General features: G+C 37.4%; 2 protein-coding genes across 2 annotated transcripts; both read left to right on the top strand.

The window, feature by feature from the left end:
- The first annotated feature begins 424 nt into the window (after positions 1-424).
- Positions 425-24,265, top strand: LOC116308728 (cilia- and flagella-associated protein 337). The gene is made up of 37 exons (XM_089038858.1): positions 425-822; positions 2,412-2,465; positions 3,426-3,509; positions 4,312-4,377; positions 4,763-4,831; positions 5,003-5,104; positions 5,495-5,548; positions 5,640-5,722; positions 6,352-6,444; positions 6,867-6,912; positions 7,047-7,093; positions 7,403-7,456; positions 7,820-7,852; positions 7,973-8,073; positions 8,412-8,597; positions 8,673-8,715; positions 9,156-9,261; positions 9,380-9,455; positions 9,696-9,774; positions 9,845-9,944; positions 10,272-10,378; positions 10,656-10,735; positions 10,806-10,860; positions 10,977-11,022; positions 11,409-11,468; positions 11,662-11,742; positions 12,182-12,272; positions 12,390-12,482; positions 12,714-12,772; positions 13,030-13,099; positions 13,435-13,500; positions 13,946-13,985; positions 14,283-14,371; positions 18,652-18,836; positions 22,836-22,879; positions 22,974-23,039; positions 23,608-24,265. The coding sequence occupies exons 1-37, from the start codon at positions 481-483 to the stop codon at positions 23,756-23,758; spliced, it is 3,201 nt and encodes a 1,066-aa protein (XP_088894984.1). The 5' UTR covers positions 425-480; the 3' UTR covers positions 23,759-24,265.
- On the top strand, positions 14,987-18,607 carry LOC148906140 (uncharacterized). The gene has a single exon (XM_089038857.1). The coding sequence runs from the start codon at positions 15,046-15,048 to the stop codon at positions 18,301-18,303; it is 3,258 nt and encodes a 1,085-aa protein (XP_088894983.1). The 5' UTR covers positions 14,987-15,045; the 3' UTR covers positions 18,304-18,607.
- Positions 24,266-24,423: the final 158 nt, after the last annotated feature.

Raw genomic sequence — 24,423 nt, 5'->3', positions numbered from 1 at the left:
GAGGGTTTCTATATATATATATTTCTATATTTTATGTTTGGAAATAAATTGTAAAGCGTTATAGAGTGTAATATATGACGCTATAGAAATTCATTAAATTATTAATTATTATTATGTTATATGACTTTGACTATGATTTTTTTGTCCTGTGTTTCCTTTTCATTAATTTCCTCAACTTTTGGATTCCCGACTTCGACCCTGTCTATGACGTCACAAACCCTTCGAATTAAAACGTTCTACTTGAACAAATGACTGTATAGTTTCTCTATATTTTCGAGAAAGCATGTTAATGGCTTGATTTTCTTTCCTTGCTGAAAAACATATTTGTAAATATAGCGCTTTTATTTGGTTAGAATATTTTGAATAATGGCGCGAAGGCTGTTGCTATCTAGCAACTCATCAGCCAATCAGATTACTCAAATCAAACAGCAAAACATTCGGGCTTCAGAGGACTATCACTTGTTTCACTTACGGCAAAAAATGCCGCCTCTGAAGGCATTAAAAAAGATCAGGCCATCTACAGCCTCTGGAGTCCTACAAAGCAATGAAATTACTGGGATTCTAGATGATATTAGACCAGTTACTGCACCGGATAAAGCCGTTGTAGGACTCGATCCAACGTTTATTACTTCTCGACATCATATTCCTGGTGCACCGATTATCTCTCGTGTTCGAGGCCGACAAGTTCATGGAGGGATCCCCGAGAATGATTTCAAATTTGGGATCGCTAGGAGAGCTACGATTGCAGGGTTCGAGGAGTTTGAGGAGCATGAACAGCCGAAAAGGCCATCGACTGCTGTAGGATTGTCTAAACAGCTCAAGGTATGTGGATAGAGTACTACTGTACATGTTCTTTGTCCGATTCTAGAACTTCGCGATCAAGATATCCATCCCTTATATCCAGTGTCGTAATCCCAAAAAAATGCCTTCTTCGTCCCTATTCATACTTATACTTTTATAATATTTTTATTTCTTTTAATAATCATGATCGTGTGTTGAAGGCGTAAATGGCTGAATTCCTTGAGCTTTCAAAAGCTTACTTTACTTGATTACATTTTCGTCTTTAAGTACTGAGGGTTTATACTTTAAGACTAAAAGCCTGAACGTGTTCCTTTTAGTGCTTATATACACGAAAGATTTAGCTCAAGAAAACTAAAATCGTTTACAGTAATATTAGTCTAAGTGGCGTTGCATTAAAATAAGTGCTCGTTAAAAGCAAAAGAGAGAACTATTAGTTCCCAGACATGTCGATCCCCTTTAATTGATCTAAACTAAGTAAGTTAAGATTTATAGCTATATTTAAACAATATTTATGATTCTTGTCAGAGTATTGTTTTTCTTTTCTTTATTTTTTTTACGTTTATGGCTATGTAAAGCTCCCTGTGTCCTGAGTCAAAATGAATAATTAACAACGGCTTATATTAATTAATTCAATTTATTTTAAGCCATCGAAGCTGACTGACATTAAGCATAGGAAATTCCAAATAAATGTCTTTAGCTTGCATAAGAAATGTTGATTATTAGACCTACCAGAAGAAACAATAACAAATGGTTGCCATTTTTCGAACTTTAGGGCCTCTTTACAGGGAGAGAGGGTTACCCTAGCACTAGGGCTACCCTAGCTTCTATGCATTTTCTCTTATTTATCTTGACATCTTAACAAACACACCTGGGTTACCCTAGCACTAGGGTTACCCTGTCTGTTAGGTAGGGAAACCCTTTTGCCCGGGTTAAGTTTATCCCTTGTAAAGTTGTCAGCTAGGGATAACTCCCCTTCTCGGGACAACAGACCTCCTGCAGCACAAATAAACAAACGGCCATCATGGCGGAACAAGGTTCAAGTACAAATGAAAAAGAAACGCAAAGAAGTTCCTTGCATCGAAGATGTCGATAATTATGAGCTCTTTCTTGTAGTCCACAATTTTTTGAAGTATTTGTTGACCTAAGTAACCATCCCTTCATATACTTAGCACTAGCGCTAGGGTTATCTTTTCCCTTGTAAAGCCAAGCTATCTTTTGACCCTCTACCTGACGGGTAACCCTAGTACTAGGGTAACACTCCCTTCTTGTAAAGTGGGCCTTGCTACAATTTTTTTGTGTCTGTGAACTGTACGCTGAAATTGGGTTTTTTACTGCCTCCAGTCAAAAATATGGTACATGTAGGTACAGACTGATTAATTTGTTTAATGGCAGCGAAAAACCAAATTTCAGCGTGCAGCTCGCAGTCACAGAGTTTGCATGTTTATGAAAATTGCAGTAATTGAATTCCAACCCTCTAGAGCAAAGTTAATTTGTTGACACATAGAAAACAATAACAACAATTTTACAATTCAAGAACGTATATTGTTTTTAGAGTCGTTATATGTTAATGCTCATACTTTCATACAATTTATTACTACTGTATCTTATAGTTGGAAGACAGAATAACATTGGATCATCTGTATCGCATGCGCCAGGCATTTGAGGTAAATGAAAAACTTTACTTATTAATTTTTTTGAAATTTTGAAAATATTCATTCTCAGGATATATACAGTACCTGATCGAACCAGAAGTATAGATACCATTGACTGTCTCTTGTTTTCTCTCTGGACTTTGAAGATGACTTCCGCTCAGGTTGTCGAAACGTCACTCACCACCAACAACGGCCTTTCTTAAGATTACACTAATCCGGACGATCACACTTCACAACTTTAACATCTGGGTTCAAACCATTTACTCTGATATATACCATGTTTGTTGGCAGAGGTTTCCTTATTTAGAATTAAAGAGAATTCAACATTGCCTTACCCAAGTTCCAGAGGCACTTGAGGCCAGCCAAAAGAGGGGCTTGATATATAATGGGTTGAATGCAATCTTCATTGTGAGCATATTATACAATTTATATGTAAATTATTTTCTGCTCACATTCTCATTCTAATCCTTCTTAAATCCCTTACTTTTTCAGTCACTTGATTTTTTTGGTCACAGATAAGTGTGTCTGCATTGGTCCCAAGATGGCTGGGCTATATATTATAATCTTTTGTCAATTCAGCTTCATTTTCAATACCTAGCACATTCAATCTGCTTTTACATTACTGTTAAGGTCTAAATATCATTATATTCAGCCAGAATGGAGCTCTTGACCAGACACTACAGATATAAATATATTTATCGAATGCAGTTATCTGTATTATATTGTGTCAGTAGTCCAAATTCTTAGTTCTAAAGATTAGACATATCTGATAGGCTTATCTTGGTCCTAAATGATGAAAGGCAAAGAATGCTCTATAAAATTTATATTACTCAACATCCTGTTTGTGCAGTCGTCTTTTAACTTAAACCCTATTATTTTCTGTTATCTCTACTTCACTTACATGTTTTCACAATCTCAACTCTCTTTATTTGGCCATTACCCAAAAGTCTAACTTTGTATATTTGAATATAGGAAGCAGATTCAGATGGTAATGGCACTTTGGACTTAGAAGAATTTAAAGATGTCATTCAAAATTTATTTGGAACCAAGTTCAAGGTTTGTTTAAATTTTCATATTCTTAAAGCACTAATGGAAGAACCTTATGGGGGAGAAAGGGGGCGGGGGAGAACAAGGGCTAGGTGATTAATCATTGCAGCAGTAAATTTTGTTAAATGATTGTAGCCTCCCCATTTCACATCATTTCATTTAAGATATTCATGACCCTGTTATACATGTAAGTAAAAAAGGAACTACAGTGTAGGTTTTTTCGAAATAAAAAGGTTTTACCCTCCACAAAGTTATTTTAAAAAATGTAAAAAAAATTAAACATAAGCAGGATCAATAAAAAATCTGCAGACTGAGTCTCTGCAGCTCTTTCCCAACAGGTGTGAGACCTGGGGGGTACTCTTGCCCATTTAGGGTAGGGATATGCCGCTGAGCCCTCTGAACCCTGACCCTGTTCCAGAGTAAAATCGCTGAAATTCATACCCTGTTCCAGAGCAAGATCACTGAAAACCATACCCTTTTCCGGTATTGTGAAAATAGATACCCTGTTCCAGAGAGAGAGAGTGATTTCATATACCCTGTCCCAGAGTGAGAGCAATTTTATATATCCTGTTCCAGAGTAAAATCACTGAAAACCATACCCTGTTTGGCGGCACGTACCCGTACAGCGAATATAGGGCAGTACCCCCTGGGGTGTGAGAAAAGACAGAAAGCCTAGGGAGGTGAGCCCAGGGGCTTTTTCTTCCCTCAGGTATTTCAAAACTGCACCACCAGCCAATAAACCTGAAAATTAGATTTAAATTGTTATTTTCTAATGTGACTTTTATTCAATGTTTTGATTTTATCTGAATAGAGTGTTGATCAAGTTACATCATTGTTTATGAAGATTGACTCCTCATCTGATGGAGAAATCAATTGGGTTAGTATATCAATGTTTTCTCAATCCTTTGTTTCTATTTCCTTTATCCTTTAGGGGGCTTTTATTTATTAGCACAAAGGAGGGGGGGGGGGGGGGGGTTTTACAAAATCACATGGAAAGCTTTACTAACCCAACCCTCCTCCATGAAAAAGGCAACAATTGCATAACCCACCTTACCTTTATCCTGGAATACAGTGTAGTTCTCAAACCCCCTCAATATGCGATAACCTCCCTAACCACTTTCTTAAAATAACGTAACCCCTACTCCAATTTGGCCGACCCCCCCTCTCATGGGATAATAAATGAAATCCCCCCCATATGCTTGTCACATCAACCTACTCTTAAAATTATTATGTACTAATTTTTTTGTTATATTTTTTTCCAGGATGAGTTTTGTACCTTTATGCAGCTGGAGTATGCTGAAAAAGAGGATTCTTATTTTAGATCCAAAGAGGTAAATTGACAGCTTTCTTTAGGTTTAAATGAGTTTAGTAAAAATACACAGGTGATTATAGAAGACTTGCGTCTCAGTAAATATTCCCCAATAATCACTTCACCTTCGGCGAATAATTGTTAAATAAATAAACATTTATCTTGATATTCACTTATCTACTTTTTTTGCTAGACTTCCTTTGCATTACCTGCATTAATAGAAAATTCTCCTCAACGAGAGCAAGTCATCAGAGTGTGTCACACGGTTGATAACACCTTTCTTGTCGTTAGTCAGGTATGTGTTCATTATGCATTTATATCACACTACGTTACGCATCTTACTGTTAACACATTCACAAGTTTTTGATTTCTTTTTGACAACTTTTTGATAAGTTTTAAATGAGCTCATAACTACTAACCAATTAGATATTGGCGCTTCACTTCGATGTTTCGATAAGCAATGTTTGTACATTATTGGTTTGATGTAAAAACAACAATCAAAACTTGTCAAAAAGTTGTCAATAAGATGTCAAAAAAAATGGAAAAAAAAAAAAAAAAATCGAATTTTTTATGGTACATTGCATAGAATAGTAAAAATACTTGTTGTCCTATGGTGATATAAACCATATAGTGCAAATAAAACACAACCATGTCATTTTGATTTTTGTATTAATATTTTGTTTAGGATGGCCTTGTGTCTTTTTGGTCCCAAAATCTTGAGTTCAAGAGAATGAAACATGTAAGAAACACATTGAAAATTTGCTGCCATCAATCTTAATTTTTTTCTCCTAAATTCAGTGTTATTTATCAGGTTATATTTTTTCTAAAAGATTGAAAGTTCCTCGAAGAAAAACAAATGGATCACAGACTTTGCTCTGGTACCTCAGTATAACAAGTTTATTATTTCTACTGGGTAAGATAACTTGGTATTTACTGTGCAGCATCAGTTGTGACATGACCTTTCACCAGAGGCTTCAGAGAAGGTGGCCACTGGTGGTTGATCACTGGGTACTTCATCCCTCACACCTGGGTACATTTCACGATCAAATGGAAAACTATTAACATTAATCTAGTGCAGCATATAGCTGCCTATTTTGTCAAGTCTCCTATTTTAAAAATGACTGAATCCTCTGCTCACTGGAAAATTTTCTTTAGCAGCAAGATGGATATGCTTTCCCACTTTCCACTTCCCATTTTTCACTTCCCATTTTCCACTTCCCATTGTCCACTTCCCATTTCCACTTCCCATTTCCCACTTCCCATTTTCTTACAATGGAGTTGAGAACATAGAGGTTCTTTGAATTTTCTTCTCAAGTATTAATTATAAAGGCAGAATCCAAAAAGGAAATGGGAATTAGAAAATGAAAATGGGAAATAGAAAATGAGAAATCAAAAATGAGAAATGGGAAAAAGAAAATGGAAAATAGAAAATGGAAAAACAATGTATAGTCCTATACATTAATTGTTTATTGATTTCATCTGGTACATTTTGCGAGTCAGTTAATATTAATTTTTTTGAGTATATTGTCATTATTTCTGTAGTGATAGAGAAATCCAGTTCTTTGAGCTTTCAACATTTGAGCCATACTGTCAGATAAGTGGGCTGGAAACTACTCCTCTGCGACTAGACTACTGGTCAGTACTATATATAAACAAGGTCTACTTTGAGTTAAGAGAGACAGCATGAAAATATCTTCTTTTCTTTTTCTCTTCCCTCCCATTCCATCCCTCCCTTTTTCAGTTATGATCCCACTCTTCCATTCATCCATCCTTGCTCCTTCTAGTTCCTGAATCATCAGATACTTTAACTAGCAAAATGTTTGTGACTGTTAGCTGGCTTCTTGACTCCATTTTTGTCCGGCATATCCCTCTTTCTAATGTTTCTTGCTCGGTTTACTCTAATAAAAGACTGTACGTAGTTAGAGACAAGAGAGGTCAACATGGCGCAAGTCTTCCCCCTCCCATGGCATCTTCTTTTACCATTGAAGTTCATAAACCTTATTATTTACACTCCCAATATTATTCATTTTATTCAACAATATTGTTTTGTATTGCAGTTCTACTGGCCCAGATGAATGCATTATTATATATGGCGATAGTCAGGTTAGCTTAAAAATCTTTTGTAAAGCCCAATTATAGTTCTTCCAGAAATTATTTATGTCTCTACCATATCTGGCATGTTTGGAAGACTATATAATGTTGATATCATGACTGAAAATGATCATTTTTATTCGTAGGGGTGTGTCAACATTTTTATCTTGCGCTCTATGGGCGAAACATTAAGGTGAGTAATTTTCTCTCAAGGACTGTGGGGGACCCTTGAATGTTGTGTGTGGTGTGTGTGTCTGTGTGTGTGGGGGGGTGGGGGGGGGGGGGATAAGTATCGGAAAATATAGCATACTAGTAAGTAGTTATAAGGGGGTCTGAGAATTGAACATTTATTGGATATGAGGAAAAAACAGGGGGGGGGGGGTGTGGACTAGAGTCAACTTACCCCAACCCGTCCCTCTCTGGGGCTCTTGCCTCACTATATGCTATGGCATTGAGTAGAATCTTATAACTTTACTGAAGAAAATGTTTCTCATTCTTCCAGAAACTGGAAAAAGATGCCAAAAGTAGAAGGCATTGCAAGCGTTAATATCGACAGGTAAGTGTGGAACGAACGAAAACAACTAGATTAAACAACTCGTTATCCCTAATCACCATCGCAAGTACAGCAGTGGCGCAGCTCAACGGGGTCGATGTGATGCTTTGTTTGGATAATGATAATCAAGGATACATCCAGGAGGAAGGAGTGCTTCAAAACTGTCATTATCAATATGTGTTGTAATTAGAGATCGAAATACTGAATTAGTATGATATGACAGTACACCTTATTATCATGAACAAGGTATTCGAAAATATGAAACGAAAAGGAAGATTTGTCCTGTCTTCCTGGACCACTTCTTGGCGGCAATCTCTGCCCAGCATTGATGTTGTAATTTTAACGTTCCGAAACTTTGTTCAACAGTGTGGTCAACTCTGAAAACACAAAGTTTATAAGGTAAGGCGTGTTTCCCTCTACACACTTGATCACTGCATTGAAACACGAATAGAGAAAGCTAAAGCCTCATTAAACCTATTACTACATATTAGTGTATTATTGATGTTATGTGTTTTACAGATGGAAGGTCCACAATGATTGGGTATCACAGCTTCGGTACTACGACTCTCTTCGAGCTGTCATATCATGTTCCAATCACCAAGAAACAGGCTTAGTTATCGGTAAGAAGTTGCTTAACTGGTTTATTTATACCTCTTAAGTGAGTGGAATTGTATAATATTTTGACGTCAAGGAAGCTGTATATTCCCTTGGTATCCTTGCGCTTTTTCTCAACTCTGCGTGGCTTATGCCTCGGTCCTCTGGTTTGATAATTTGATTGACGAGTTTTTTCCGGTTTTCCTCCCTTCGTAAAAACCAACATTTGAGTCGTAAGTAGTGAATGTAGTGGTAGTGCGTGTGGACCAAACCTCTCAGAAGAGCCACGCATGGTTGATGGTTGTATGTCGCCATCTTTTTCATCATTCATCTAATTATGTGTTTTTATTGTTACATCATACAGGGCAGACTACGGGTAGTACAGAATCACAAATGAACCCAACAAACGACCGAAGAAAAACCGCCACAACTGCAGCACGTGACACTCAACCTCGTCGCCGATTGGACGCTGACCAAACTGTGTTTCGCGTTTACAAAGGCGTCAAGACTTTCGATTTTTGTAAGGAAAAGAATTTAATTGTCACAGGAGGTAAGTAATGCTATATTTTTTATCTTATTTTCATTTTAGCAGTCGATATCTTACATTAATATTTGGAATATCTAGGGATGGATCGTTTGGTAAGGATGTGGAATCCATATGTCCCAAGGTACGTCAAACATACAGTTAAGATGTTTGATTGATTCATATTTGTGATTACTCTTACTTATACATGTACTGTTTCAGATGTCTCCTCGGTGTCAATTTCCTGTCCTACCTTTCTATGACCTGTCCCTGATGTCTCTGTTGTTCCTATATGGTCCCATCTTGTCCCTTCTGTTCCCTGTGGTCACTCCTGTGGTCCCTCTTATCCCTCCTGTCTCTGCACTGTGTTGTCCCTATAGGGTCCCATGTTGTCCCATGTTGTCTCTTTCGTCCCCTGTGGTCTCTCCTGTGGTCCCTCTTATCCCTCCTGTCTCTGCACTGTGTTGTCCCTATACGGTCCCATGTTGTTTCAAGGCCTGTCCCCCTTTTGTCCAATTGTCTTTTCCAAACTCAAGTTTCGACTTAATTGCATCCACTGACCAAACGTCGAATTTCTTTCCCCAGTAAACCAACAGGTATCTTACGAGGACACACAGCACCTATATTTCATCTATTCATTTCTCCTGAAGACGATAGAATATTCAGTATATCTACCGATAAAACCATCAAGGTACAGTACTTGGCTATACCACAGGGGAGGGAGGGGTAGGGAGGGGGCGGGGTTGGTAAAAACGTAATAAGCCATATGCCTAGTTATATAAATATGAATTACGTATGTTGTGTTATAGGTCTGGGACCTTCATGACCAAACGTGTCTTTTAACCGTGAGGCCAAAGGCGCATAAAATTAGAGGTGATTTATCAGGTGAGTTAGTGTGCCAGGAGGGTACAAGGGATGAGTACCGACAGGGGGAGGGGTCTTGAACTACTTGCGATACCATAGTCCTAATGCACCCTTCTTAACTGAATTGTATTGAATGCGAGGCTAACATGGAACTACAAAAGAAATGCCACAAACTCCATCGAGAAAAAGTGTGGTTTCTTTCGTGTTTTCATGCAACGTTTAATTTTTTTCCTACTGAATTTTGACCATCTTTACCTCTAGCCATCCATTACAATCCGATATCCAGAGGTTTGGCAGTAGCAACATCAGATCAAGTCGCCTTACTACCCTTAAAAATAAGGTAATGTAAACTATCGAGCAAGACCATACAAAGTGAGACATGTACGAGTATCTCTTTTATTTCTCTTCAGACCCACGTCACGTGAGGTAACTACGACTCACAAAGAACCCGTCACGTCAATCAAATACAACAAGAGTTTTAAACACGTGTTAACAGCGTCTGAAGGATCGGTAAGTTAGAGCGTTGGTATTATTTTGCTTTGTGCACACTAATAACTAAGAGGGAGTTCAAATGAGTTTAAACGAGACCGATAAGGTTCTCAAATCTTTGCTTACTTAAAATGTTAGGCAGTTTAAGCAAAAATAGCATTGCAACGACTGAGCAAACAAAAGCACTGGCAGAACAAACCATGCAACTGAGCTGCCGCGTCGGCGTCATACGCGCATGTGCAATGATGGCCTTAACGGTGCCGCTGACCCGCCCGTCTCCAAGTTAATTGTCCAACAACTGTCTTTTCTCTTCCTTGACTTTCATTGGTCAATTTTGTTCTATCTCAGGTTTGTCGCGTGTGGGACATAGAGACTGGTAACCACGTGTTTGAATTCAACCAACTCCACGGGGATAGCGCTATAACTTGTATGTCGTTCGATTCTACTGAGAGAAGGTCAGTAGTACCTGCCAGCATACAGCACACACCTATACCACACTCTTAACCCCCTTCGCACAGGAGAAGCTAGACAGGGCGTTGGCTACTCTTCGCGCAGTACATCTAACAATACGTCTTTAAACGCCATTACCTTTTTCCACTTTAATTAGGACAAGCGTGTGCATGTGTTTGGTGGGCGTGGCTACACGTGCGCCGTGGCTTGGCGCGATCTAATGTATAGTCCAGAACTTATTATCAAGTTCTTAGACGCGATTTTCTTTGACCACTTTAACAGGTTGATAACAGGAGGTCGTGATGGTCGCCTGCGAATATGGAATTATAACAATGGACATTGTCTTAGAACGTTAGAAAAAGGTACTTCCGAGTTCTAATACTACTTATATTAAATCAACATTTCTCAAAGATTTCTTTCTGTTTCTTTCAGAAAAGGATATAGACGAGGTTACAGACCTTGTTTACATAGTCATGCACAAAAACAGGTATGAAAAATACTTCAAAACATTTACTGAAGTTATGACCACCCTGCATAATTTTTCAATCTTATATTCTTTCCTAATACATTTGTATATTTACTTCAAAATCTTTTTTCTTCCAGATATATCATATCGGTTGGGTGGGATAGAAGAATAAACGTGTTCTCTGTAAGTAATGCATAGATTTGAGATTTTTATTTATTTATTTTCATTTTATTTTATTAAATATTTTAACAGGAACATCTAATTTAGTACAGGCTAGTTTCAATAGAGTCCTGTAATTTTCCTGAATTTTATCCTCTATCGTAACTGCCACAAAAACCTGTTTCAAAAACTCAACAACATAATTCAATCCTTCTGTGTAACAAAGGCTTATCAAAATAGCCAGAAAGATGAATCGAAAAACTCTACCAGATTATCGGTACTGAGTTGCATTGAAACGGAATTCTGGGACTAGATATTGCAGAATTTCATTTAGGAAAACCCCAATCATTTCCTAATCTTTCCCATCAATGACGGCATTTTTAAAGTATCTTTTTTTGCGCACGTTTTAGGATGATATCGATGATATTCACCATATTCAACGCCCCTATATTGACTGGTCGGATGACTTGGTAAGTAGATGTTTTACGAGTCGCGTGTATCCTTCTCTTGATTGGAAGAGCACTGAACAAAAGCGCGCCATAACTAGCGTACCAGCACAATCATTCAGAAGTTTCTTTATTACAGCTAGTTTGTAGTTTGTTAAGTTTTAGGGCTAACTATATCAGATAGGAACTGGTTTTTTTTTTACGTTTTATATTTTAGTTAAACGGTCATAAAGAAGATATTCTTTCAGTGGCTGTCTGTCCACCAAATCTTCTAGCTACCTCCAGCTACGATGGAGAGGTAAGAAAAGTGACATTCTCTTCAAGGGTCCTTTTACATTCCTGTGGGAATATCAATTATAACATTGGTGCTTGGTTTTGGTGTCTCTTGAGGAATGACAATAACACTTCATTCTAGCACTAGGGCCTCTTTACTTAACACAAACTAACTTTTTGGGGAAGGGGTGAGTCTAAGTACTAAAAGTAATACAGTTCCTCAGGTGGTAAATGTGTGTGCCCTGCACTACCCCACATAAAACAATTATTGTAGGACGGAGGGAATGTGATTGTGTGGTTTATTCGCGTGGGGGGGGGGGGGGGGAGGGAGGGGGGGGGGGGAAGGGAGAGAAGGGTAACCGTTTGCAGCATGTTAACCTGCTACATGACTATAAAACAAGACAATCAAAGCGCAGAGATTGTTTGATTAAATCTTAAATTATTTTTGCTTGTTGTTTCATTAGATAATAATTTGGAATCGTATTTCGGGACACATCTTCTGCCACATCCATTCTCCCCACAAGTGTAGAGGAAATGAAGACGATTTATCATCATGTATGTATTAAAAAAAACTATCTTACTAAAGCTAAAAACTTCGATTTGGCGAAGGCAACGTTGCAGCCTCCTCTTTCCAACACTTTCCTAGTTCTTATTTTTCTATCGCCATTTTAGTGGATGGAGGCAATGCTATTGACAGCCTGGTCTTTCTTACCAAGAGATCCTCGAACAAGGAGTCAGCGACACTTGTTGCCAGCGGTCCACAGGGTAAAATTTAATACTTTTTCATTTACATTGCACCTATTTGTACCGATTTCGCAATCACGGAGGGAAACCGTTCGACTCCTTGAACATGTCGACGATTAATGACTCTGGGTAAATAAGTGTTTCTTGTTAATCGAGTGCGAGGTCCGTCTGTCAGTTATGGACCTCAAATTGACCAATCGTAGCGTGTAAGATTACCTTGAAATATACTAATGGTTATTAACTTTTATTCAGGATATGTCCATTTCTGGAATGTGTACTCAGGGGGGACTCTGTACTCTGCTTTTAAACCGGTAGGTGGAATATAGAACGCAGAAGGTCACCCTTCCCCCAGGAATTTTTATTGCTGGCTTTTGAAATGTATTGATCAGCAGACTCATCTACAAATTGGCATAGTCCTCCCAACTCCAACTTCCCGCCTCCCAACTCCAACCCCCCTCCCCCCTCCCCTCAAATTTGTTGTTGATCTCTAGTATATTTGCTCCTCTATATCCTAATAGTTCCTCTCAAGCGTTCACTAATAAATGTTTTATTGTTGACTCGTGATTAGTCGCAGTACGGTATGTGTACCATGGCAACAGATTCAGAAAATAAAAGAGTGGTGACAGCAGATTCAGCTGGTATGTTGAATGATAAACACAAATGGCAGCGTATTCATTAGTGATCTTACTAACCATATAAGGAAGATTTAGTATGACGGTGAAACGTTTACTGCCGTATCGTGCCGGCCTGCCGAGCGTGACTTCCCGTGTCGTAGGAATCAGTGCAATTCCATAACGCTGTTATTGGTTACAAGGATGTTTATTTATGTGATTTTTTACATGCGGAATGACATCTAGTTACATATATGTGTTTTCCGTGTCCCCATTTAATGGTCATGAAGCAGCACTAGTAATGAAATTAGAGAATAAGATTATAGGGAAACCTTCTCACCATTTTCATATCATATTTGCAGGATTCGTGTATGTATGGAACATCGAAGATTATTGCATGAATGGCAAAACCAAAAAACCGCCTGAACGTAAGTCGAGAAATAGAAAAAAGATTTTGATTATCTATTGCTATTAAAAAACCTGTTTTTTGAAAGACGTTTCTTCAAACTTAGCGCACTGTCTAGCGCACCAGCTTTTGTATTTCACTTTATCCCTAAATACAAGATCTACTATTGTAGTCTCGGCTGTATAGGATTAATTTTGGGTTGGTTTGATTCAAACTACCCATACATCTCATTCCATAAAAGCAATACTGCTTTAAAATATTTGGCAGCATAAAACATTCTACGTTTCGGTTCGGGACAGAAAACCATTCCTCCCTACTTTTCTCCTCTTCCTGTCCCTTTTCGTTCTCCATCATGTCTCGAAAGAGAATAGATACATTGTAGATTTGCAAAGCATTGTGGTATGAAGTACGAGCATCACTTTTCTCCTGGAATAGCTCTTCAGTAATGCTCGTTTTGTCTTTCAAAGGATTTAGCGGCTGGCGAGCTCACGTACAAGCAATAACTGGGTAAGTTTTTAAATTTAATAAATTCATTCAAATAATATTTTGATTGTATTAAAGTTGTATATGTATCCTTGTAGTCCAGAGCTGGACCCACTTTTATCGATGCGCGCGCGGCGGAAACGAACCGAGTAGCGCAAATAGACTGGTAAGAATTGTGTTTCGTGCGCGCGCGATATTACCTTTTATTTTTGAGAAATAAATTAATCAGTTAATAGAAAAATGGGTTCAGTTCCGGACTAGTATCCTGCATTCGTTGAAAACTATTAATAAATAATATAAATACTTTGTGTTGTCCCACAGGGTCGAGCTTGTAGAAGCGTACGGCGTTATTTTAACATCATCGATAGATTGTACCGTCAGATCATGGACATGGGAAGGACACTTCATTGGTAAATAACACGTGATTTATGTAATATAAGTTTAGAAAAGTCACTATCCAGGTTTGCAGAAAACTAGCTTTTACTCCGATTGTCACGACTTCCGTGGTTTCCTTCAATCGCTAGTCTCCTTCACAGTCCCCGGATAGATCTTGAAATTTAGCCGTGCCTTTGTATCGAAGCGAGACGAAAGGTGAGCTTGCAATGATAGAGACGTGAATAATTGTCCGAGGTGTTAAAAAAAGGTCTCTATCATTGCAAGGTCACCTTTCGTCTTGCATCAATGCAAAGGATAATGGTATGTAAGCGCCTTCACGGTCGCATGCTTTTTTCAATAGCTCTACAAGATTTTTGAGTTTTTAGTATAGATTTAGGATTTTTTTCACATTTTTCCAATTTGTAGATATTTTAAGAACTTTTATTAGTCTTAGGACATTTTTTTCGACATCTTATATCTACCAGAACTCATATTTGAAGCCTAATCGTCCTGGAATTGCCGTCATTGTTGAATGCCAGACCTTACAAGCTTCAATTTTGCTCGACCTGGTCTCTGGAATGGTAACTTTCAACCACAGTACAGCGACTCTAATATCATCTTCAACTTTAACCATGGAAATAGAGGTAAAAGAGCTGGCAAAAGGGTCAAGGAGAGAGATTCTATTCGCAAGAACAGAATCGAAACCGTTATGCATCATCGACCATCTTATGAATTTGCATACAACTCTCGGGACAGGAAGGCAAATGAAAATAATTTAATTTCTATTTCTCTAAACGAGTCTGTTGCGGGTAAACCCAACATGACGAACTCAGTGTCTGTTGCGTCTGGTAAACGCTCTACACTGCAAGAATCTTCATTTACTACGATGGAACTTGACTGTTCTACGTGTGGAAATTTTAGTCGAGAAGAACAACATTCTACAACTACAGTGAACGCTAACAAAGATCCAATTAAGACCGAAAACATACGAATTGCTTCGTTAAATTCTCAGTCACTAAAAAAGGATGTAAATCTTGGTTTGGCCATCGAACTGTGCAAACAGTTCAATATTCAGATTTTGGGTGTACAGGAAAGCTGGAGAACTGGCTCCGAGTACATTGAATTTGGCGAGAATAAAGATCAATGGAAATGGATTAACTACGGATATGAAAAAAAGAATAGAGCAGGGGTTGGCTTTATTGTTGGTCCAAATGTGCAAGTCATCAAAACAGTTGAGCATCTACCTGGTAGAATCTTAACAATCTATGTTAAATGCTATGGCTTATGTATACGCATTACCAATGTCTATGCTCCAACCGAAGTTGAAAATCTTGAATCAAAACAACGCTTTTATAAAGAACTCCGTAAAGCCATGGTGGTCGAGAAACTGAAGAAGTATAAGCCCTTGTTGGTTGGTGATTTCAATGCAATAATTTCTGAGGATAGTCGTGAGGGATTTGCAACAATACTGGGACCCAACAATCCTCCTTCAAGCACCAGAAAGACCAATGAAAATGGAAGATTATTGTTAGAATTCTGTCAAGAATACAAATTACGTATTGCAAACTCCAACTTTTTGACAAAGCGAATTCACCGAGACACGCACACTCTTCCTAATGGTATCAATCGAAGACTTGATTACATACTGGCAGGAACCCAACTTCTTAAACTAATGAAACATTGTAGAGTCTACAATAAACCAACAAACAGCTGGAAGCAAACAATTGGTACTGATCACAAGATTCTGATATCTGATATAAGCATACCATGTAACAGAAACTCCTTAAAACAACAACTCAAAAAGAAGGCAACAAAAAAGGTCCAAAAGGGAAAGTGGGATGTTACTCATCTTAGAGATGATGCTGAATGTAAAAAACAATACTGCAAAAGAATTGACAGTATTTTAAGCGATTGCAATTTTGATTGCACAGCACCTGAAGAAATCAACAAAAACATTGTCTATGCCATTCATGAAGCGTTAGACAGTGAAATCCCGGTAGCGCAAAAGGAGAAAGAGTTAAAAAAACCATGGGAATCAAGTGAACTATTAGATCTAATCAAGAATTCTGACAACTCTAAAGAGCAACGTGATAAGATTAAGAAGTTAAAATTAAAGCTCAAAAATGAATATTATGAGAAAAAGGCAAATGAACTGAATGATGCTAGTAACGCAAGAAAAGTTGAACGTGAGTTTGCTCTCTCAAAGAATTACAGTATGATCCCAAAGTTACAGAATAGGGTTGAAATTAAACCCTCTGACCTTAAAAGTTATTTTGAAGATCACTTCAAGAAGAGAGCTGACATTGAAATGCCTGCAGAGCTTGCAAATTCTGAGAAATATCCAGATTTATTTAATGACCGGAAAATAGAAATTAATTCCAATCCACCTGAAAAAGAAGAAATTATATCTGCTCTTAAGAGTTTTAATAATGGGAAGAGCTTTGGCACCGACAATATACCACCTGAAGGGTTGAAGTATGGAATCCACTCAAATCATCTAATTACAGCTCTCTGGATGTTATTAAATAGTATCTGGTTAACAATGACGATTCCTGCTGATTGGCTAAAGCTTTCCATCACCTGTCTCCATAAGAAAGGAGGTAAACATCAAGCAAGTAATTACCGTGCACTGTCAGTGGGCTCTAACATCTCTAAGATTTTGTCAAAGATAATTATCACACGACTGAAAGAATGCTATGAGGAAAATATTTCAAAGGCTCAGTTTGGCTTCAGAAGGGATAGATCAACGACTGATGGAGTTTTTCTACTACGACAGATAATAAAGAACACTGAAGGTGGTATAATTGCACTGTATATTGATCTAACAGCTGCATTTGACAAGGTACCCAGACATATTATGTATGAAGTTCTGAAAGTTAGAACTGGATGTGAGAAGTTAATTGATATTCTATGGTTATTATATGATGGAACAATCGGGAAAATATGTGGAGATAAAACTGATTTTCCTATTGAAGCAGGGACCAGACAAGGTGGTGTGGAAAGTCCTCCAGTATTCAATTGGTTCTTTGACTGGGTACTCAAGGTCGCTGCCCGTGAAATTGACCAACGCTTTCCAAATGGATGGGGAATACCATGTACATATACAATCGCTAATGCATGTCATCAACGGAGTACTGGACGAATGAATGGTGTGGAGATAATTAAATGGCTTTTATATGCTGATGATGTTGTTGTGCTGTCAAAGGATCTTACTGATCTACAGGAGATACTGGAAATTATCCATGGAACATGCTTAAGATATGGGCTTGAGTTAAGTTTTAAGAAAACCAAAACACAGGTATTTCATGATGCGCAGCTTATGGAAAAGAAGAGCTTATTAAATATATCAGGACATGATATTGAAAATGTAAAAGAGTTCAAGTATCTTGGTCATATGTTTTATAGTGATCAGAAGGAAAGTTTTGTCGATAACAGAATATTAAGTGCAACAGGAAAATTCCACGAGCTCAAGAACGTCCTTACAGATCATAAAGTATCTATGAATACACGCAGAAAACTCTTGGAATCCTGTATCAGATCCAGACTTACTTACTGTACTGAGGCTGAACTGCCAAATGAAGATGAATTGAAAAAGCTTGAATCCTCTTGGTTTGGTCTACTAAGAAGAATGGTACGGAATGGCTGGGAAAGGAAAATGAATAGTGACGGAGAAGAAACGTTTGCCTTTAAATATAGGAACTTAGACCTGGAGAGAATAGTGGGAACCCTGGCACTTCGTGATTTTATATACATACGCTACTTGAAGTACATTGCACATGTTTGTAGAAGACCAAATTCAAATTTAACGAAACAGTTGCTGTTTGCAATTCCATCTGCTAAATATGTTAGAGATCCATGGATCAAAATTAGTCAACTTCTCAATGTTGATAAACACCAAGCTAAGAAATCTACACAAGACAGAAAAGTTCTAAAAGGACTACTACATCAGAACTTTGGCTCTGTGTAGACTATATAGTCCCTGCTGATCAACTTATAGTTGGAAATAGCGGAATGACACTGATACTGATACTGATACGACTACCTTTCAAGATGGCGCAGGGAACTGTGAAGGGGACTATTGTAAAAAGAGCATGGAATTGTGTTTGTGCTTGTGCGCATGCGTTGGCTCTTGCCACTTGAATTTGGATTCAATACTTTGGCTAACTTTTGGCAAATATAATTTTACTATAGTTGTAGTGTTTTAAAAGTTGATCGGGCATCTGAGTTACGCAGCAATGAAAAATATGGGTTTTATTACTGTTTTATATTTTTTGGATTATGAGAAAGTTGAACGCAACGATACCATTCATTGTAGGTACATTTGGACAACCCAAACCATGGGACATAAATGAAACGATATCTTACCAGCACCCAATGGCACCATATGACGTTCTTGTTGATCCACAAACACTCCCCAGTACACCGATGACAACTGAGCCAAGACCATCTACACAAGAAACAACAAATGGAGTGATAGAAGATGAGGAGGAAAAAGAAAAGGTAAGAGTATTATGATAGAAATATGATGGTGATGATGATGATGATAATGGTGATGATGATGATGATGATAATGGTGAAGATGGTGATGATGGCGATGATGGTGATGATGGCGTTGGTGATGGTGATGATGGCGTTGGTGATGGTGGTGATGGTGGGGGTGATGGTGATGGTGATGATGGCGATGATGGTGTTGGTGATGGTGATGATGGCGTTGGTGATGGTGGTGATGGTGGTGGTGATGGTGATGATGATGATGATGATGGTGATGATGGCATTGGTGATGGTGATGATGGTGGTGGTGATGGTGATGATGATGATGATGGTGGTTATGGTGTTGGTGATGGTGATGATGGTGGTGATGGTGATGGCGATGATGGTGATGATGGTGATGGTGATGGTGACGATGTTGGTGATGGTGATGATGATTATGATGATGATATTGGTGGTAGTAGTAATGATGTTCATTAGTGGTAGTCAGGGTTCGTGCTACTCCTTAAACTCCTTGAAAACTCATTGAATTAAATTCACGTTTGCAAGGGCACTTGAAAAGCTCTTGAATTTTATGATGTTAGCGAAACTCCTTGAAAACTCCTTGAATTTTTGCTTTGATCATTACTGGCATGGTTCTAAAATAGATCTAGCCAGAAAGATCGGAAAATCTGAAAGTCAGCCATGTGCAACCACCGTGTGAAACCTTGGCATAGTTAGCTGAACATACTTCTTGAAAAATCTATTTTTGGGTCCTTGTATACTCCTTGAATAGTCCCTGAATTTTGAGTCGTTACCACGGCACGAACCCTGAAAATCGCTCGAATCGAATGGATCAACATATCGAATAAAACGGGTCAAAATCGAATGGATCAACATATAGAATAAAACGGGTCAAAATCGAATAGATCAACATATCGAATAAAACGGGTCAAAATCGAATAGATCAACATATAGAATAAAACGGGTTAAAATCGAATGGATTCAGTTATCGAATAAAACGCGTCAAAATCGAATAGATCAACATATCGAATAAAACGGGTTAAAATGGAATGGATGAACATATCGAATAAAACGGGTCAAAATCGAATGGATTCAGTTATCGAATAAAACGGGTCAAAATCGATTGGATGAACATACCGAAAAAAGGGGTCAAAATCGAATAAATGAATTTATCGAATAAAACGGGTCAAAATCGAATGGATGCAGTTATCGAATAAAACGGGTCAAAATCGAATAGATCAACATATCGAATAAAACGGGTTAAAATTGAATGGATGAACATATCGAATAAAACGGGTCAAAATCGAATGGATTCAGCTATCGAATAAAACGGGTCAAAATCGAATAAATGAATATATCGAATAAAACGGGTCAAAATCGAATGGATGTAGTTATCGAATAAAACGGGTCAAAGTCGAATGGATGAACATATCAAATAAAACGGGTCAAAATCGAATGGATTCAGTTATCGAATAAAACGGGTCAAAATCGAATAGATCAAGTTATCGAATAAAACGGGTCAAAATCGAATAGATCAACATATGGAATAAAACGGGTCAAAATCGAATGGATCAACATATCGAATAAAACGGGTCAAAATCGTATAGATCAAGATATCGAATAAAACGGGTCAAAATCGAATAGATCAACATATCGAATAAAACGGGTGAAAATCGAATAGATCAACTTATAGAATAAAACGGGTTAAAATCGAATGGATTCAGTTATCGAATAAAACGGGTCAAAATCGAATAGATCAACATATCGAATAAAACGGGTCAAAATCGAATGGATCAACATATCGAATAAAACGGGTCAAAATCGTATAGATCAACATATAGAATAAAACGGGTCAAAATCGAATAGATCAACATATCGAATAAAACGGGTCAAAATCGAATAGATCAACATATAGAATAAAACGGGTTAAAATCGAATGGATTCAGTTATCGAATAAAACGCGTCAAAATCGAATAGATCAACATATCGAATAAAACGGGTTAAAATGGAATGGATGAACATATCGAATAAAACGGGTCAAAATCGAATGGATTCAGTTATCGAATAAAACGGGTCAAAATCGATTGGATGAACATATCGAAAAAAGGGGTCAAAATCGAATAAATGAATATATCGAATAAAACGGGTCAAAATCGAATGGATGTAGTTATCGAATAAAACGGGTCAAAATCGAATAGATCAACATATCGAATAAAACGGGTTAAAATTGAATGGATGAACATATCGAATAAAACGGGTTAAAATCGAATGGATAAACATATCGAATAAAACGGGTCAAAATCGAATGGATGAACATATCGAATAAAACGGGTCAAAATCGAATAGATCAACATATAGAATAAAACGGGTCAAAATCGAATGGATTCAGTTATCGAATAAAACGGGTCAAAATCGAATGGATGAACATATCGAAAAAAAGGGGTCAAAATCGAATAAATGAATATATCGAATAAAACGGGTCAAAGTCGAATGGATTCAGTTATCGAATAAAACGGGTCAAAATCGAATGGATGAACATATCGAAAAAAAGGGGTCAAAATCGAATAAATGAATATATCGAATAAAACGGGTCAAAATCGAATGGATTAAGTTATCGAATAAAACGGGTTAAAATCGAATGGATTCAGTTATCGAATAAAACGGGTTAAAATCGAATGGATTCAGTTATCGAATAAAACGGGTCAAAATCGAATGGATGAACATATCGAATAAAACGGGTTAAAATCGAATGGATTAAGTTATCGAATAAAACGGGTCAAAATCGAATGGATTCAGTTATCGAATAAAACGGGTCAAAATCGAATAAATGAAAATATCGAATAAAACGGGTCAAAATCGAATAGATCAACATATCGAATAAAACGGGTCAAAATCGAATAGTTTAAAATCAGTATCGAATAAAACGGGTCAAAATCGAATAGATCAAGATATCGAATAAAACGGGTCAAAATCGTATAGATCAACATATCGAATAAAACGGGTCAAAATCGAATAGATCAACATATCGAATAAAACGGGTCAAAATCGAATAGATCAACATATCGAATAAAACGGGTCAAAATCGAATAGATCAACATATCGAATAAAACGGGTCAAAATCGAATGGATTCAGTTATCGAATAAAACGGGTCAAAATCGAATAGATCAACATATCGAATAAAACGGGTCGAAATCGAATGGATGAAAATATCGAATAAAACGGGTCAAAATCGAATAGATCAACATATCGAATAAAACGGGTCAAAATCGAATAGATCAAAATATCGAATAACATGGGTCAAAATCGAATGAATCAAGATATCGAATAAAACAGGATAAAATCCAGGTTCGTGCTACTCCTTAAACTCTTTGAAAACTCCTTGAATTTAATTCACGTTTTCAAGGGCACTTAAAAAACTCTTGAATTTTACGATTTTAGCGAAACTCCTTGAAAACTCCTTGAATTTTTGCTTTGATCATTACTTGCATGGTTCTGAAATAGATCTAGCCCGAAAGATCGGAAAATCTGTAAGTCGGCCAAGTGCAACCACTGTGTAAAACCTTGGCATAGTTAGCTGAACATACTCCTTGAAAATTCATTTTTGGGTCCTTGTATACTCCTTGAATAGTCCCTGTTTTAAGTCGTTACCACGGCACGAACACTGGGTAGTGTTGGCGGTGATGCTGGATAATGATAATGGTAATGGTTCGATTGTTACTTGGTGTTGATGTCGATGTTGTTTGTCGTATGATGTTGATGATGACGATCATATAGATGATGATGATGAAGATGATATTAATGATGATGATAATGTAGATGATGGCGATGGTGATGATGGTGATAATAATAGTGATGATGATGATAATAATGATGACGATTACGATGATCTTGATGATGATGATGATATTGATGAGGTTTATGATTCATTATATTGATGTAACGGCAGCGGACAATGTCGTGATGGTGTTATATTCAAATATCTGAAACCCCATATTTTCCTTTTCTAGGAAATTCCATCTGCTCCATCAAGTCGGTTTAAAGATTCTCTGATGTAAGTAGGCTACTAGTCTTTAAATCCCACGTTCACTTTTTATTACAAATATGTATGCCATATTATATTTGAACTGGCTATTTTGACTTTTTAGTATCAATGATCAAGAAATTGCCAACGAACTGAAGAAAAGACCGTGGACCACTGGGATGGGAAAGAGGTAGACCACTTGTGTTGCTAGGGTCGGGAGGTTGCTTGAAACATTACACATGCGTGACGGGGAAAGAGGACAGTTTATCTGTGGACTTTCCTTCAGTCTTTCAAACCACCGTAACTTTGAAGGAAGGCATAGTGGGGGTTTCGTATGATTGTTAAAATATACGGCATGTCTATACCCGTAATAAGCCTTTTCATAGTTTAAGAATTGATTCCACTGCGCATGCGATTTTATCCCGAATTTCTCACCTTTCGTTTAATTAAGAACAAAAGAAGGTTTAGACAAAAGAAGGTGAGAAATTCGGAATAAAATCGCATGCGCAGTGGAATCGATTCTTAAACTATGAAAAGGCTTATTTAGCCGTACTATTATCTTACCGTAGCCGTGACTACGAGCTGATTAGATTAATTGCTGGAAGACAATGGGAAAGCATGTCGTACCTTTTACGTGCTCTAAGTCAGCATTGTATGTTTCTCACAAATGCGAAAATAGTCCTAACTCTAAAATTAATACTTCATACTTATTAATACCTTACCCTCACATTTTTTTATTCTTGCGTGACATTTTTCAGATTACGACACGAGAAATTAAGAAGACAACCACGTGATACTGGCGGCCCAAGTCATTACCAAACACTTACGTGCTTCGATCTGGACGACACGCCCACCCTTCCTCCGCCTCCTGCCTCATCAATAGACGATCCTCTTGATTTTAAGGTTTAAAAGTAAATCGAAAACCTCCTCTCTTCGAAATAATGAGCAATCATAAATTTACCGAGTCCTTCATCTGGTTTATAACTGAGGGACAAACCGAAATATTCAAAGGAGACTGGGCGATTGAAACACGTTATTACCTGGCAGTGGTCAGTTTGTCTAGGAAAATTTCTGACAATAATCACGAAATTGAAAATTTAATCAATTAATGAAGCAATAAATAGGTAGGTTTTGTGTGAGGGTGAGGCTTGACGTAAAAAGAATTAACTAGTTTGCTACAGCCCTGCAAGCTATATTCTGACTATTTAAACTCTATATGAAAATTTAAAATTATTTATTGAAATACAATGGGAAATAGCTTTGCTATCCATCATCAGTGTAAGATAATAGAATTATAGTGGTGTGAATCAGTTGTGAATGTTTTATGGCGTTTATATCTATGAATTTATACTAGTGAAGTAAGTGAGGTGGTTTGTATTATCGCTTGTGTAATAAATATGTTAAAAAGATCATGAATTCGTCGTTCTTTATTAGCATTTTTTCCCTCAAACTGGGCAATACAATAAGACGGAAATTATTACGAATTTCTCTCATTCTTTGACCACATTGATATTCCCTTATTGTTGCCGCTCACAACCAAACACAAAGCGACCCTTACATTCTAAATATTTTCC

Source organism: Actinia tenebrosa, unplaced genomic scaffold (assembly GCF_029948245.1).
Source record: "Actinia tenebrosa isolate PJP-AT-01 unplaced genomic scaffold, QUT_ActTen_1.0 PGA_scaffold6__47_contigs__length_16458017, whole genome shotgun sequence".
Lineage (NCBI taxonomy): Eukaryota > Metazoa > Cnidaria > Anthozoa > Actiniaria > Actiniidae > Actinia > Actinia tenebrosa.
The sequence above is the reverse complement of the archived record's forward strand: the minus strand, read 5'-3'. Positions and strand labels throughout refer to the sequence as shown.

Bases quoted from the DNA above. Each gene is read 5' to 3' on its own strand.
- LOC116308728 (XM_089038858.1), top strand. From the start codon at position 481: ATGCCGCCTCTGAAGGCATTAAAAAAGATCAGGCCATCTACAGCCTCT. The intron at 13,986-14,282 runs GTAAGTTTTTAA...GTTGTCCCACAG, and splicing joins CACGTACAAGCAATAACTGG to GGTCGAGCTTGTAGAAGCGT. The intron at 22,880-22,973 runs GTAAGTAGGCTA...TTGACTTTTTAG, and splicing joins CGGTTTAAAGATTCTCTGAT to TATCAATGATCAAGAAATTG.
- LOC148906140 (XM_089038857.1), top strand. From the start codon at position 15,046: ATGCATCATCGACCATCTTATGAATTTGCATACAACTCTCGGGACAGG.